Source organism: Trachurus trachurus, assembly GCF_905171665.1.
Source record: "Trachurus trachurus genome assembly, chromosome: 24".
NCBI classification, from domain to species: domain Eukaryota; kingdom Metazoa; phylum Chordata; class Actinopteri; order Carangiformes; family Carangidae; genus Trachurus; species Trachurus trachurus.
The window spans coordinates 4,562,003-4,576,872 of record NC_139910.1 but is presented as its reverse complement, the minus strand read 5'-3'; the positions used below and the strand labels follow the sequence as shown (position 1 = coordinate 4,576,872).

Sequence of the window (14,870 nt, the reverse complement as noted above, 5' to 3'; positions counted from 1 at the left end):
TTCACTGAACGTTAACGTTTGCAGTTGGCAAAGCGAATAATAATAGCTGGCTTATTTTTTTTGGTCCTTCTGAGGAAGGGTATGACACACCGAGATGATGTTTGGGTCCAGGTTGCTGTTTTTATTGTGGAAGAAACTGATCACTTGCATTTCGAGGGTTTCAAAGGAGGTTAAATCGAAAACAACTGGACTTAGTTGTTTGTCTAGGAAGACGTTTCACAGTTAAATTAGACTAGATGAGTTACTTTGGTGATGTTTCTGGTCCTGTCTGTGTTCATAAAACAGAGGCAGCTACACGCACATCCCCCCAAAAAAACTGAAGACTAGGTGCTGGCCACCAAGACACGGGTAAGGAAAAAAGGAGACCGCACACTAGTTAAAAGCTTCCGTGACAGTTTAACGTCACTGACACGTTTCAGGCGTCAGCCCTTCATCAGACAATGTGTAGGCTACTTGTGTGCGGTCTCCTTTTTTCCTTACCTCTCTGTGTTCATGTCAAGAGGGTTAATAGCAGCGGGATAAGTTGTTGCACACAACTTGTCTTTTTCCTTGCACCAGTGATTGACATTGGGGTGAACATATGCTAACGTGTTTGATTCGTTTCTAGCGACGCACCGCGCATCCGTGAAATAGCACCGACGGACTTTGTCCGGTGGACCAGTCGCGAGCTGCTTACACAGTCTATGGTCGCGAGCCGCCGCCGCCATTGTGTTTGATTGAGAAGCCACACGGTGACATAAATGAAGCAGCAGCTTCTCCAACCAACTTCACACTCTCATCACTCCTCTTCTTCGTCTGTTATGACGGTTGCTGGCAGCTTCGAGGCTCATTACCACCACCTAGATTGGAGTGAGGACTCAACTTTTTTTTTAATTTTTTATATTCATTCAGACGTATTCGTCGTGTGACTGTGTGCACCGAACCGTGACCCCTGTACCGTGACGGCAGGGGACGAATACATATACCATTACACCCCTAAAATAGACATTAATTTGTAATACAATAGAAGCAAAATGTTAACTTAATAGTCTAGACGGATTTCAGAAAAAGGGCCTTCTATAAGAGGTAAGGAGCATTTATGGGTACAAGTCGGGAACCGGCCTATCTTACCTATTTCAAGGGTGCTGAGTCCAAAAAAACCGGTACCCAAGCAAAATTTTGAGTTTTTGACCTTCTAATTTGCATATCAAAATGGCCGCCAAAGCCCATCTTGCACAGTCATTGGACCATTTCCCCTTAGGTTTTTTTGTAAGTAGGCAATCAAGATGAGGAAATTAAAGGAGATATCAGCTTCACGGCCGTTTCGGCTAATGCTGCGTTCAAGGCAGGCTTTTGAAACCGTAAGTTACAGCTTCAAGTCACAACTACGACTTGGTAGCGTTCCAGGTAACCCGTAGCTCGTGTTTTTACCATCCTGTTGTCTGTGAAAGTTCCCTATAACGGCCACTCGTAACTTCTGACCCGTGAACTCGTACCAGATCGAACTGGTATGACTTCACAGGAAGGAAAAACACAAAGTACGAGTTTCCTTGAACGCACCATGAGTTAGCAGCCCCCGCCCTTGTCAGGCATCAATTGGTCCTCGTGCTACGTCACCACATTCACGCGCATCCCTTGGCTGCACACACAGCCCTTCATGCCGTTCTCTCTCCTCATTGGATAACACTTGTATCCCACAAGGAAAATTTTCTCCTCGGGTTACAGCAGAGCAGAGTGACGGAGAGACTCGTGTTCCGGTCGAAACACTCTATGTAAGTGATTGCTGACGGAAAATATGACTAATTAGGACTTATATTAACAAAAACATTTCACTGATATCTCCTTTAAGTATCTAGATCGATAGTCAAGGGTCAGAGCAAGGATATAGTGGAGGCTCACTGCCTTTTTTATGCATATACATGCAAATGTACAACTTCTAAGGTGGAATTAAGCATTTAATCAGGGGGCAAACCCTAAGATTGCTAACTATGCTCACGCTTCTGGGTAAAGTTTGCCAACCTTATTTTTTTGTTAGAAGGAACCTCTAGGAGGAATAATAGGGGTGTTGTCATCTTGGATTTTTTTTTTGCTGGTGACCACTAGAGGCGCTATAACATTCAAATACTCAATTCATGCATATGGTCACAATAATGGTCAAAATGTTCAGTTTATATGCATCATTTTCAATGTTCAAGATTTTATATTTAGGGAAATGGATAGAAAAAAACAATTGAAAAAGCTATTTTAATTGTATTGCTATATTTTGGCCAATATTGGTTAAAAAAATATGACTTTTTTTGTAGGCGTTTTTGACATACACATGAGCATCTTTTTTTTGCAATTATAATATTCAAGATTCTAACTAGTAATGGGATTTTATGCTAATTTAAGATGAGGGTCTTCCAAAATTTAGCAGCAGCCCCCCCTTCTGGAGCTAGAGCTCTGCACCATGCTTTTACCATCAGTTTCACTTTCTGTGCTTAATCGAACATACAGTATCTCACAAAAGTGAGTACATCCCTGCCATTTAAAAAAATTATTCTATTACGGTATATCTTTTCATGGGACAACACTGAAGATATGACACTTTGATACAATGTAAAGTAGTCGGTGTACAGCTTGTATAACAGTGTAAATTTGCTGTCCCCTTAAAATTACTCAACACACAGCCATTAATGTCTGAACCGCTGGCAACAAAAGCGAGTACACCCCTAAGTGAAAATGTCCAAATTGTGCCCAAAGTGTCAATTTTTGGTGTGGCTACCATTTTTTCCCCAGTACTGCCTCAACTGTCTTGGGCATGGAGTTCATTAGAGCTTCACAGGTTGCCACTGGAAACCTCTTCCACTCCTCCATGATGACATCACAGAGCTGGTGGATGTTAGACACCTGGTGCTCCTCCACCTTCCATTTGAGGATGCCCCACAGATGCTCAATAGGGTTTAGGTCTGGAGACATGTTGGACAGTCCATCACCTTTACCCCCAGTGTCTTCAGCAAGGCAGTGGTCGTCTTGGAGGTGTGTTTGGGGTCGTTGTCTTGTTGGACTACTGCCCTGGGCCCAGTTTATGAAGGGAGGGGATCAGGCACGTGCACACATAGGGCCCAAAAGGTGCTTGAGCCCCTGCCCTTTTTGCCTCGTATTAAAAAGTGCCCTTTTTTTAATGTTTTTTTTTTTTTTCAATAAATGCATTCCTGTTGTGCATGAGGATGTAAACAACCGCGCTATAAAAATGCCACGGTTATCTACCGTACGCATTTCCTTGTAATATACACGGTATTGTGTATGTAAGTTGGTGTGTGTGTTGTCCGCTGCTGCTCCGCTCTGTCCCTCACTGAGGGGCGGGGGGGGGGGGGGGGGGGGGCTGCTCACATTCACGTCCAGAGGGAGAGAGAGAGAAGTAGAAGCTGCTGCCTCATCGATAACTCTGTGTGCCGCACATACAGTAGACGAGACGTGACAGTGGAACGACTTGTGTCGAATCTTGTGAGTTATTATAAATCCACCAACATCACTTCCTTGTCGGTTCTGACAAGTCGCCGTCCACTTATTCAACAAGCTTAATATGAGTCATATTTCAGAAAAGCACCCATTTGTGTTTGTTTAGCTCACTGCTTGTTAAGAGTTAAGCCCCACCCCGTCCTCTGTCTAACATCACCTGAATGTAGTGAACAACAGCAGCAACAGGAGGAATCACTCACTCAGCTTGATTTCACTGACTATTTGAATTTGTTTCCAGATATTGAGTTACTGGTAATTGTGACTTTGCTGTGGTAAATATTGCTGCTGTTCTGAAATATGCACAGTAGCAGTCACAGTAGTCATTTCTTGGTTTTGTGTGTGTAGCCTGTAGGCTTAGCCTACTTCTATTTTGCACTTGCACTCACATTATTTTTTTTTCTGCAAGCCATGTTAATGTGCACCCAATACCATATTGGCCTTAGCCAGTTCAGAAGTCATGACTCTGTTTCGGGAAGTTGGGAAATTGGTCCAGCGTATTGACTGCAGTCCTGAAGGCGTGCAGGCTTTCTCTACCAACTAAATAGTAACTGTAATTTATTTTAATTAATTTATTTTGATATTAAGGCCTGAAAAAATTGTACTGCCCTTTTCTGATGTTTAGCCCCTGCCCCTCTATAGTCATGTGCACGTCCCTGTGTAGCGTGCTGTGTTGGATGTTTTTAATTTGTGTGGAAGCAATATCACGACTCGAAAGTTTATACTTACTGTTTATATTTGTGTGTCTTCCAGTCGAGGGATGACATGACCACGACAGAGCGACTGTGGCTAAAGGTCCGGTAATTAATGTATTAAGTTATGTCTGTATTTTAATGTATGCCCAAGTCATGATATTTATAATGTCCCCTCCTTAGAGAGTCTCACACACTGGGACCTGCTCTCTGCCCAAGCAGAAAATTGCCACGTGAACCAGGGTGTATGAATTCATACCTGGCAAAGTAGGCTTATATTTTATTACCAGTCTTTAGTGTTTTTAACTAAGTATGGTGCCTTGAATGTGTACTAATTGTAGATTTTGTGCCTTCCTTTCAAGGACCAGCCCAGCCACTGTTTTCTATGATTAAATTTCTTTTTTTTGTGTGTTCATTTATTGGTTTAGTTCCTGAATATGTGATCTCATAAGCATAGGTGTAGGTTTGAGGCTATTTATTTTTATGGTTTACGAAATGTGTATTTTCCTGGATGGTGATTTGAGAGTTTGATTTTCTGTCTCCCCTCTTTGTCTGCAGCTTGAGTGTCCAAGGCCGGGTCTGCACCGACACACTGCTCCTGTCTGTGGTGGGACTGTACAGGGTGACACATTGTAGTGGTGTGTATATATATATTGCCTAGTGACACTGCATGATATCTTTAAAGTAATTAGATGTAGAGTTTGTAGTGCATGTTTGCGGTGCTAGACTTGCTGTCCCCTCCTTCTGTCTTCCACAGCTTCGTCTTTCAGCTGGTGAGCACAGCAGACCCGACCTTCTGAGCATAAGGAGACGTAGTTTGTCACCATCCACATTTTGTTTGTTATTTTGCCTCACTCCTATACCATATTGCGCCCTCAACATAGATTGATCTGATTGTAATAAAAAGATATTATTTTTCATACAGTACCCGCTTCTTGTAAGTTGTTCCTGTTCTGGGGAAGTATGGGCCACACAACACAAAGATAAATCTATTACTAATCAAGGGTTCCTCCTGTCCTTTAATAGGAGGTGGCGTTGTTGACATGTTTTAGTGACTCTCAGTGCCAGGCACTACAAATAGTTATATCTTCACATCACTTATATAGAGTGTTTGGTCTGAAACACGGGTCTGTCAGTCACTCTGCTCTGCTGTAAGCCGAGGAGAAAACTTTCCCTGTATCCTACAACCTTTATCCCATGATGAGAGAGAACGGCATAAAGGGGCGGTCCTCTCTGTGTGTGCAGCCAAGGGATGCGCTTGCATGTGGTGCATGAAAATACATGCACAGGACCAAGGGGGAGGCTTAGCAAAACAGCAGGGAAGTGACCAGATTTGCAGTTGTGCTACATGATGCAATTTATGAATCGATAAAAGCCGTATTTTGATCACCATTATGTTTACATTGTGACCACGCAATTTTGTAGTGGTGTCAGAATGTTTAGTGATTATTAATATGCATAATATAGCACTCATAAGCCTCTGAGCAAGACGCTCAATATAACACTGTTGACACCCACGTCAGGGTTGTCGTGACACTCACTCGTCGCTGTCAGTTTTTGTTGTTGTTGTTGTTTTTACACGGCACGGCAGGTCTCTCTCTCTCTCTTTTTTTTTGGGGGGGTCAAAAGCGACTTTTCCCGATGTTGTAACTGACGTTTCTGGGTTGGAGACTCCGACATGGAAGCACATATCTCTGCTGTTTCAACCATCAGCGGGTGCTGCCGTGCCTGACCCCGTGTCAAAGCACTCGCGGTGGTCAGTCTCAAGTGTCACGGAGCAGATCACCGCTCCATGCCGCTTCTCCACGCAGCTGCCCCCCACCCCACCCGTCTTAACCGGCCTCAGCACCATAGACTGTATCAGTAGGCTACCCACCTCATCTAGCTACTGTGTTTATTGGTGATAAACGGGCATACTGCCTGTAATAAGTGTAAAACCCGACCGGCTTGTTGAATCTCGGACCCAACACGGCCGGTGTGTGTGTGTGTGACCCCCGTCAGTTCCGCCAAGAACCGAAAGGGAGAAGTTGTAATATTCGGTTCTTACGGTTCCAGAAAAAAGCAGGTATCGAATAGGGCTCGAAAGGGTGACGTCACGGGGTGGGGAAACCGCAATGCATTGTGGGCTTTGTGGGCATTTCGAAAGCGGTTGTAGTAGAGTGTCTTCGGTAGAGTATCCTCGGTAGAAAGTTTTCAGTAGTGTTTTTCTTTTTTGTTCCGGTGATTTCTTTCTTCCGCATGATCACAACGGCAAAAAGCTTGATGGGCTGATAGTCAGGTGCAAATATGACTTGACCCTAAAAAAATTCTAACAAAAGGTTTCTCAGCTGTTTTTTATAGTATTAGATGACCTTAATAACATACTAAAAGTTTACCAAAATTTGACCACTAGAAAGGTGTCATTTTCAAGATGGCGTCCAAGATGCATAGGAAGCCTGGGGAGACACCAAAGGTGAATCGGGGAAAACATTTTAACTAACAGATATCACCATGAAACTTCCCAAGTTTATCACTTACATTAAGACAAATATTTTTTGTATTACAAGTTTTGTCAAATTGTATGTTTAAATATGTAAATTAGGCAATATCTCATTAAATATGCGCTAATTTGCATACATTTCCAGAACCGAAATCTGAACAATGGATAAAGCTACTTTCAAAATTCTTGTTTTATTTAGTTGACATACTAGAGTCAGAGGTTTTTACAGAGGGGATTTTGGATATCTCTTTTTATCACTCTGTAAATGAGAAAATACTGTCACCAGCCCTAAAAATTCAAATATCGCTATGTTTTTAGGAGTAAAATGTTGTATAAATCAGGCTATGAATGATATATCAACAAACCCCTCTGTAAAAACCTTCAGAATATAGAAAGGGATCAAACTGGAAGGTTAGGTGTCTGTAAGTGCTGCTGAAGTGGAGATATGGGGCTCAGAGTCTGAGGAAAAACTCATTTTGAGAAAACATGTACATGTAAAATTCCATGTAAATTGTACTTTTATGATTGGTTGCGGATACGGAGGAATTTTGGAGCCAACATAATTGTTCAGGAGAGAGAGAGCTTTACAATGATACCTGACATGACATGGGTCAGACAACAGGCACAGCACAGTATGTCACGATAGCATGTTCACTTGTGGTGAATTTAGGAGAAATCTACAGAAAAAAGAGACAAAATGAAGTAAAATAACCACCTTAATGTGGATTTTCTACCATTTCTTTTGACTTTTCTGAAAAAAGACATGTTAAGAAAGAAAAATAGCCCAAAATCTCAAAATTATCAGTGCATGAAAAAACAGGGTTTTTGCCACTAGTTTTTGCCTTTATTCTAACTCTTTCATTATTTGACCTAGCCAAGTAATATTGGTGTCTAACCCCATGTTTTCTGGGTCTGTGAATCCATTGGACTTGTCTAAATTGTGCTGACAAGATTACATACTTACTTACAGTACCACACAGTTCTAATGAATTTATTCTTATTGGAATGGGTGGTTGACACGTAAGGTAGAAATAGGGCCTAGTTAGATGCTTTCTAAAAAAAAAAAAAATACATTAATTCTATGATGGAAATTGTGCACTGTAGTGGTATTTGTATTTTCTTGTAACATTTTGCATGCACTGATAATTTTGAGATTTTGGGCTATTTTTCATTCTTAACACGTCTTTTTTCAGAAAAGTCAAAAGAAATGATAGAAAATCCACATTAAGGTGGTTGTTTTACTTCATTTTGTCTCTTTTGTCTGTAGATTTCTCCTAAATTCACCACAAGTGAACATGCTATTGTGACATACTGTGCTGTACCTGTTGTCTGACCCATGTCATGTCAGGTATCATTGTAAAGCTCTCTCTCTCCTGAACAATTATGTTGGCTCCAAAATTCCTCCGTATCCGCAACCAATCATAAAAGTACAATTTACATGGAATTTTACATGTACATGTTTTCTCAAAATGAGTTTTTCCTCAGACTCTGAGCCCAAAATCTCCACTTCAGCAGCACTTACAGACACCTAACCTTCCAGTTTGATCCCTTTCTATATTCTGAAGGTTTTTACAGAGGGGTTTGTTGATATATCATTCATAGCCTGATTTATACAACATTTTACTCCTAAAAACATGGCGATATTTGAATTTTTAGGGCTGGTGACAGTATTTTCTCATTTACAGAGTGATAAAAAGAGATATCCAAAATCCCCTCTGTAAAAACCTCTGACTCTAGTATGTCAACAAAATAAAACAATCATTTTGAAAGTAGCTTTATCCATTGCTCAGTTTTCGGTTCTGGAAATGTATGCAAATTAGCGCATATTTAATGAGACATTGCCTCATTTACATATTTAAACATACAATTTGACAAAACTTGTAATACAAAAAATATTTGTCTTAATGTAAGTGATAAACTTGGGAAGTTTCATGGTGATATCTGTTAGTTAAACATTTTTACCCGATTCACCTCTGGTGTCTCCCCAGGCTTCCTATGCATCTTGGACGCCATCTTGAAAATGACACCTTTCTAGTGGTCAAATTTTGGTAAACTTTTAGTATGTTATTAAGGTCATCTAATACTATAAAAAACAGCTGAGAAACATTTTGTTAGAATTTTTTTAGGGTCAAGTCATATTTGCACCTGACTATTTACAGTCTATGCAAAAAAAAAGAAAAAAGAAAAAAAAAGTCTATGCAGGAGACCCAACGCTACTACGTACCGGTATCTACCTCCAGCGAGTGACTGTGGGCCTGTCCCAATATGCACACTCGATCACACTTACACACTTGGGCACTTGGCGTGCGAGTGCGCAAGTGTGTCCCATTTCTCCAACGACCGAAAGTGCAGCGCGCTTGATTTGCACTTTACCCACACTTAAGGTAAGACCGCATCCGAGCGGTATTTGGCCAAGTATAAATCCCACAATGCACCACGGTGAAGTCCGCCGTCACCCAGAGCCACAAGTCACGTTTAGGAAATGCGATTGAATTAATCTCAATAAAATGAAATTAACTTTCTATCTCATAATTATGACCTTTTAATGTCATATTTTATATTCATCATGCTCTGTTCATGTTTTTATATTTTCGTTTTTCTCGTTTGTTTTATTTACTTACAGTTGGGCTTACACATTTATGAATTGAATCTTGCGCATAGGAGTAGATGAGACTGATCCAGCAGCACTGTTTTTTAAAACTGTTGCTGCATGTGTGTGTGTAGTAGTTGTGCTAGTGTGCTGTGCGCAACAGCACAGGCTGCACTTGTCAAGTGTGTCCCGATTGCTTTTAAATATCCCCCCACACGCTTGACCACTTAATCCATGCTTGCACACTATATGCAAATATACGTTCCGCCGGAAAAACGTCACCAAAGTGTGCGCGTAACCAAGCGCACTGAGCCAAGTGTGGAGAAATGGGACAGCTCCTGAGTCACGTCACCGGGCTCATACGTGCAGGCAGGCCAGGGTTGCCAGATAGTGCGAAAAATATCCCCCACAATCTTACTTTTTTTCCTTCACTGATTAGCGGGAGAAATTACCGACCGGGGAGCCGACCCCCACCCTCCCCTCCTGTGCTCGCGCCACCCCCCACCTCCCCGTTGAGAACCACTAGGTTAATACAACGGTCGTGGCTAGTTTTATTGTTTGAGAGCAGCAGCATTAGTAAACCACAACAAAAACACGTGTAGCCTTTTTTTCCTCCCCTCATTTTTTCCCCATTGACGGAAATTGACTGCATTTGTTTCCAACCAAGCCTTTTTAATAATCAATCGGTGGATCAATGGATTATATACATGTTAGGATGGGTGTATTTGTGTAGTTTTATCTGTCTTTGTGTTTAAGCTAAAACACATGCAAACAAATGATCAACTAAGCAAATAAATCTGATCAACTAAGCAAATAAATCTAATACAATTGATTGTCAAGAAACATGCTGGTCAGCATGGTATATTAATTTTCAGACATCATGAAATACACTCTGGTTATGCTGTGTTCAAGCATAATTATCTGGAGATTTATTCTCTACAAAGTTGATGTGGTCTTCTCCAACATTGATGATGTGTCTCAGTGCACTCAGGATCAGTGTGTCAGTGTCATTATCAACATTGATTTCTTCATGGTAGTTCTTCACAGGGAAGATGCAGTTCATTGGAATCCCAGTATCAACACTGAGCCTCTCCATCTATATTAAAAGATAACAAAATGGAAAGGTCACACGCACATCCGTACCAAAAGCTTTGGGCAGGTGCTGATCCAAAAACATACAAGAATTAAAAAGAAAGTAAAAGGCTCGCACACCGCAGGGCTCCTAAATGCAGTCCAGTTAATGTCAGGAACAATGTAACGTTTCGAGCAGCTGCTTTTCGTCAGACATACAAAAGCCACATAGACGCCATCTTAAGTATCATGTGGTAGCCATGTGACAACTAGAAAACAAACTAGAAAACAAAACCTTTCATCATCCACGCACTGGTAAAGTGTTTTCTGTTAAGGGTATAATTTCTTGCAAAACTAACAACGTTATGCTTAAGTGCCCTTGTGGGCTTGCATATATTGGTAAGACATCCAGACCCCTTAAAAATAGAATCTCTGAACATAGATGTGCTATAAGAAACTCTGATCCCAAGAGCCCTGTAGCTAATCACTTTAACCAGATGAAACTCAGCTTCTCTCAGCTACATTGGTATAGAACTAGTATGTATTCCGAGGAGGGGAGGTGATATCAACAAATTGCTTCTCAGACGTGAACTTTTCTGGATTTATACTTTAGATACTATGTCACCCAGGGGCATGAACGAAGAAATGGACATTCGTCCATTCCTGTAATTATTGTGAATATGTCACACACTATTGTTTTCATCTGTGTGTTGCCCCGTGCTTTAATGTATCTTGATATTTTTGTGCTTTAATACTTAGGTGTAGCCTCAGTAGCATGTACCAACTTCATGATGGCACTCATGCCTGATCACTGTTTGCATATCCTACTGAGAGTAGCTTCCCTTTGTGTCAGACTAACTTTCTACAACTAAACATCAGCAAAACGAAGGAGCTAGTGGTGGATTTCAGGAGGGGAAATCACTCCTACACCCCCCTATCTATCAACGGGGACCCAGTGGAGAGGGTGAGATGCTACAAGTACCTAGGAGTACAAATCTCAGAGGATCTGACCTGGTCCACACATATTCAGGGTGTGACCAAAAAGGCAAATCAGCGGCTCTACCATCTCCGGCAGCTGAGGAGGTTTGGTGCCTCCCCGTCCATCCTGAGAGCATTCTACACTGGCACTGTGGAGAGCATCCTTACTCAGAGCATCGCCTCATGGTTCGGTAACAGCAGCGAGCAGGACAGGAAGGCCCTCAAGAGAGTGATACGTGCAGCAGAGCGATGCTGCAAATCAGCCCTTCCATTCCTGCAGGAAACCTATGAGAAGAGATGCTGGAGTAGGGCTGTCAGGATTTTAAAGGATCCATTCCACCCCTGCAATGGGCTGTTTCAGCTCTTGAAATCAGGCAGGAGGTTCAGGAGCATTGCAGCGAAGACAGAGAGACTGAAAAGAAGTTTTTATCCACAAGCTGTCAGGCTCCTGAATCAGAACATGCCATGAGCATCTCCCTATCTTTTTAACCCTTTTGCCCTCTGCACTTTATGCCCTTTGGTTTGCACTTGAGCTGCTTTTTAAACTTGGATGTTTTTATACTGAAATGCCTACTTGCTGCTGCTGTTGTTATATTATCGAATGTTATTTATATTTACAATTTATTTTAAAAGGTTTTAAAAGTATTTATGTAATTCTTTACTATGTATGCTATTTGTAACATGATATGAGATATGAGATTTCTACGTTGTGGCTGGTATGACCTACATTTATGGTGTTTTCATTAGTATGGGCGCATGTGTACGTACATTACACAGTTCATTTACTTGTGTGTGTGTGTGCTCCTGCACCCATGCTTTTGTTTCTTCTCAGGAATTTATTATATTGATGTTTAAAAATACTAGAACATAACAGGACTTTGTATTACTAGTGGATGCCGTTCTTGTTATGATATGTTATTACATGTTTGACCGCTAGGCAGCAGTACTGGTTAGTAGTCAGCTTACCGTACCATATAACGGACTAGAGCAAGACTGCATGGAGCCACATGTATGTTATTGAGAACGTGAGACATTAAACTAAGTTACTTGCTATCAACACAGCCTCATCCTTGGAACACGAACATGATATGGTACCAGGAGTAAACTCGAATGGGCGACATGGATTTAAAATCACCGGAAAGTTTGAAACTGACGGGGAATGTCGACGAGAACTGGCGCACCTTCAAACAACAGTTTCACCTTTATGTTTCGGCTATGGGACTCGAGGCGAAGCCAGAAGCAAGAAAGGTAGCGCTGCTGCTAACGATAGCAGGGCCACAGGCCATAGAAGTATTTAACACGTTCATGTTTGACAGTCCTGAAGATAATGAAAAGTTGGATGTAGTGCTTAGCAAGTTTGATACTCACTGTTCTCCGAAGAAGAACGAGAGGTACGAGAGGTACGTGTTTCGGTCTCGTACACAGCGGCAGCATGAGCCCTTCGATAGCTTCCTGACAGACTTGCGGCTAAAGGCGCAGTCCTGCAACTTCGCGGCGCTGACGGACTCCATGATCCGGGACCAGGTCGTTTTCAGCGTGGAGGATAAAAAGGTCAGAGAGAGGCTACTACGGGAGATGGAGCTGACGCTGGCAGGAGCCATTAAGATCTGCCAGGCCAGTGAGCTGTCCCAAAGGCACGTGAGGAAGTTCAGCGAGATGTCTGCAGTCGCCTCGGCGCAGAGCGACAGCGCGGCAGCGGTTGGATCAGTGTCGTATCAGCGGAGACGGCGCACACAGACCCGGCCTGCCAGTGGCGTGCACAGACTTTTTGAAGGGCAGGGGCGAAAAGGAAAAAAAGGGGCACCTAATAGCGCGTCCTCGCCACTGAAGAGGGCACTTAAAGGGACAACGAGGAGTTTCTATTCGGTTATAAAAAAGTCTCACGTTAATGTGGATGAATCTCCGCTACCCACACTTGTTAATGGGCCCATTTTCGAAAAAATATATCGTTCTGTCTCTATCGTTATTTTGTTATTATTAGTGGTGGCGGAAGTGCTGGTCGAGCCGACCAGCGTTTCCTTCGTTGCGAATCATGAGAATAACGCAGCCGCATCGCCGTTTATGGTCGGAACTACGGTGGTATGTGAACCTCTATGAACCTCTGACTTTAATTATTGATGAATGAAAACATGAGTCCGTCTTGCGCCCGGTCAAAGAAATGTACGGTGCGCGCGGAGGCTCATAAATGTAGTGTGAAAACGCTTCGCTTTTCCAAAACTCCTCGTTGTCCCTTTAAGCACGTGTTTTGGCTTCCCTGAAGGCACTTTAACACGTGTTTTGGCTCCTAGATGTGGCTCCTAGAGGGCACTTTCAGGGCTGCCAAGTTTCAGAAAATGACAAGAGTGAGACTGTAGTGACATGGTGCGTTTGGCCGGCGACCATAGGTCGGCGGCGAAAATTTTTTGGCCTTTTTTAACATCGATTTGGCCTGTCTTAATATCGATACCTTAAGACTAAAAAAACGTCGATTGGGCCTGTTTTAACACGTGTTTTGGCCCCCAAGAGGGCACTTTAGCACACGTTTTGGCTCCTAGAGAGCACTTTAGCACGCATTTTGGCTTCCAAGGGGGCACTTTAACACGTGTTTTGGCTCCCAAGAGGGCACTTTAGCACACGTTTTGGTTCCTAGATGTGGCTCCTAGAGGGCACTTTCAGGGCTGCCAAGTTTCAGAAAATGACAAGAGTGAGACTGTAGCGACATGGTGCGTTTGGCCAGCGACCACAGGTCGGCGGCGAAAAAAATTTGGCCTTTTTAAACGTTGATTTGGCCTGTTTTATAATATCAATACCTTAAGACTAAAAAACATCGATGTGGCCTGTTTTAACACGTGTTTTGGCTCCCAAGAGGGCACTTTAGCACACGTTTTGGCTTCCAAGGGCACTTTAACATATGTTTTGGCTTCCAAGAGGGCACTTTAACATGTGTTTTGGCTCCTAGAGGGCACTTTAGCACACGTTTTGGCTACCATGAGGGCACTTTAGCAAACGTTTTGGCTCCTAGAGGGCACTTAAGCACGCGTTTTGGCTCCCAAGAGGGCACTTAAGCACGCGTTTCAGTTCCTAGAGGGAACTTTAGCACGCATTGTGGCTCCTAGAGGGCTCTTTAGCACACGTTTTGGCTCCTAGAGGGCACTTTAGCACACGTTTTGCCCCCCATGAGGACACTTTAGCACGTGTTTTGGCTTCCAAGAGGGCACTTTAACGCGCGTTTTGGCTCCCAGGGGGCACTTTAGCACACGTTTTGGCTACCATGAGGGCACTTTAGCAAACGTTTTGGCTCCTAGAGGGCACTTAAGCACGCGTTTTGGCTCCCAAGAGGGCACCTAAGCACGCGTTTCAGTTCCTAGAGGGCACTTTAGCACGCATTGTGGCTCCTAGAGGGCTCTTTAGCACACGTTTTGGCTCCTAGAGGGCACTTTAGCACACGTTTTAGCTCCTAGAGGGCACTTTAGCACACGTTTTGCCCCCCATGAGGACACTTTAGCACGTGTTTTGGCTTCCAAGAGGGCACTTTAACGCGCGTTTTGGCTCCCAGGGGGCACTTTAGCACGCATTTTTCAACAATTGGGCCACGAGGGGGGGG

At 42.9% G+C, this 14,870-nt stretch overlaps 1 protein-coding gene across 1 annotated transcript in view; it reads right to left on the bottom strand.

The window, feature by feature from the left end:
• The window catches only part of LOC311007110 (uncharacterized protein), a gene marked incomplete at both ends in the record, with an annotated part of 44,133 nt that extends 41,196 nt beyond the window's left edge, over positions 1-2,937 (bottom strand). The window contains one exon of the mRNA XM_084000197.1: positions 2,761-2,937. Within this exon, the coding sequence (XP_083856323.1) occupies positions 2,761-2,937 (177 nt within the window). The remainder of the gene's footprint in view (positions 1-2,760) is intronic.
• Positions 2,938-14,870: the final 11,933 nt, after the last annotated feature.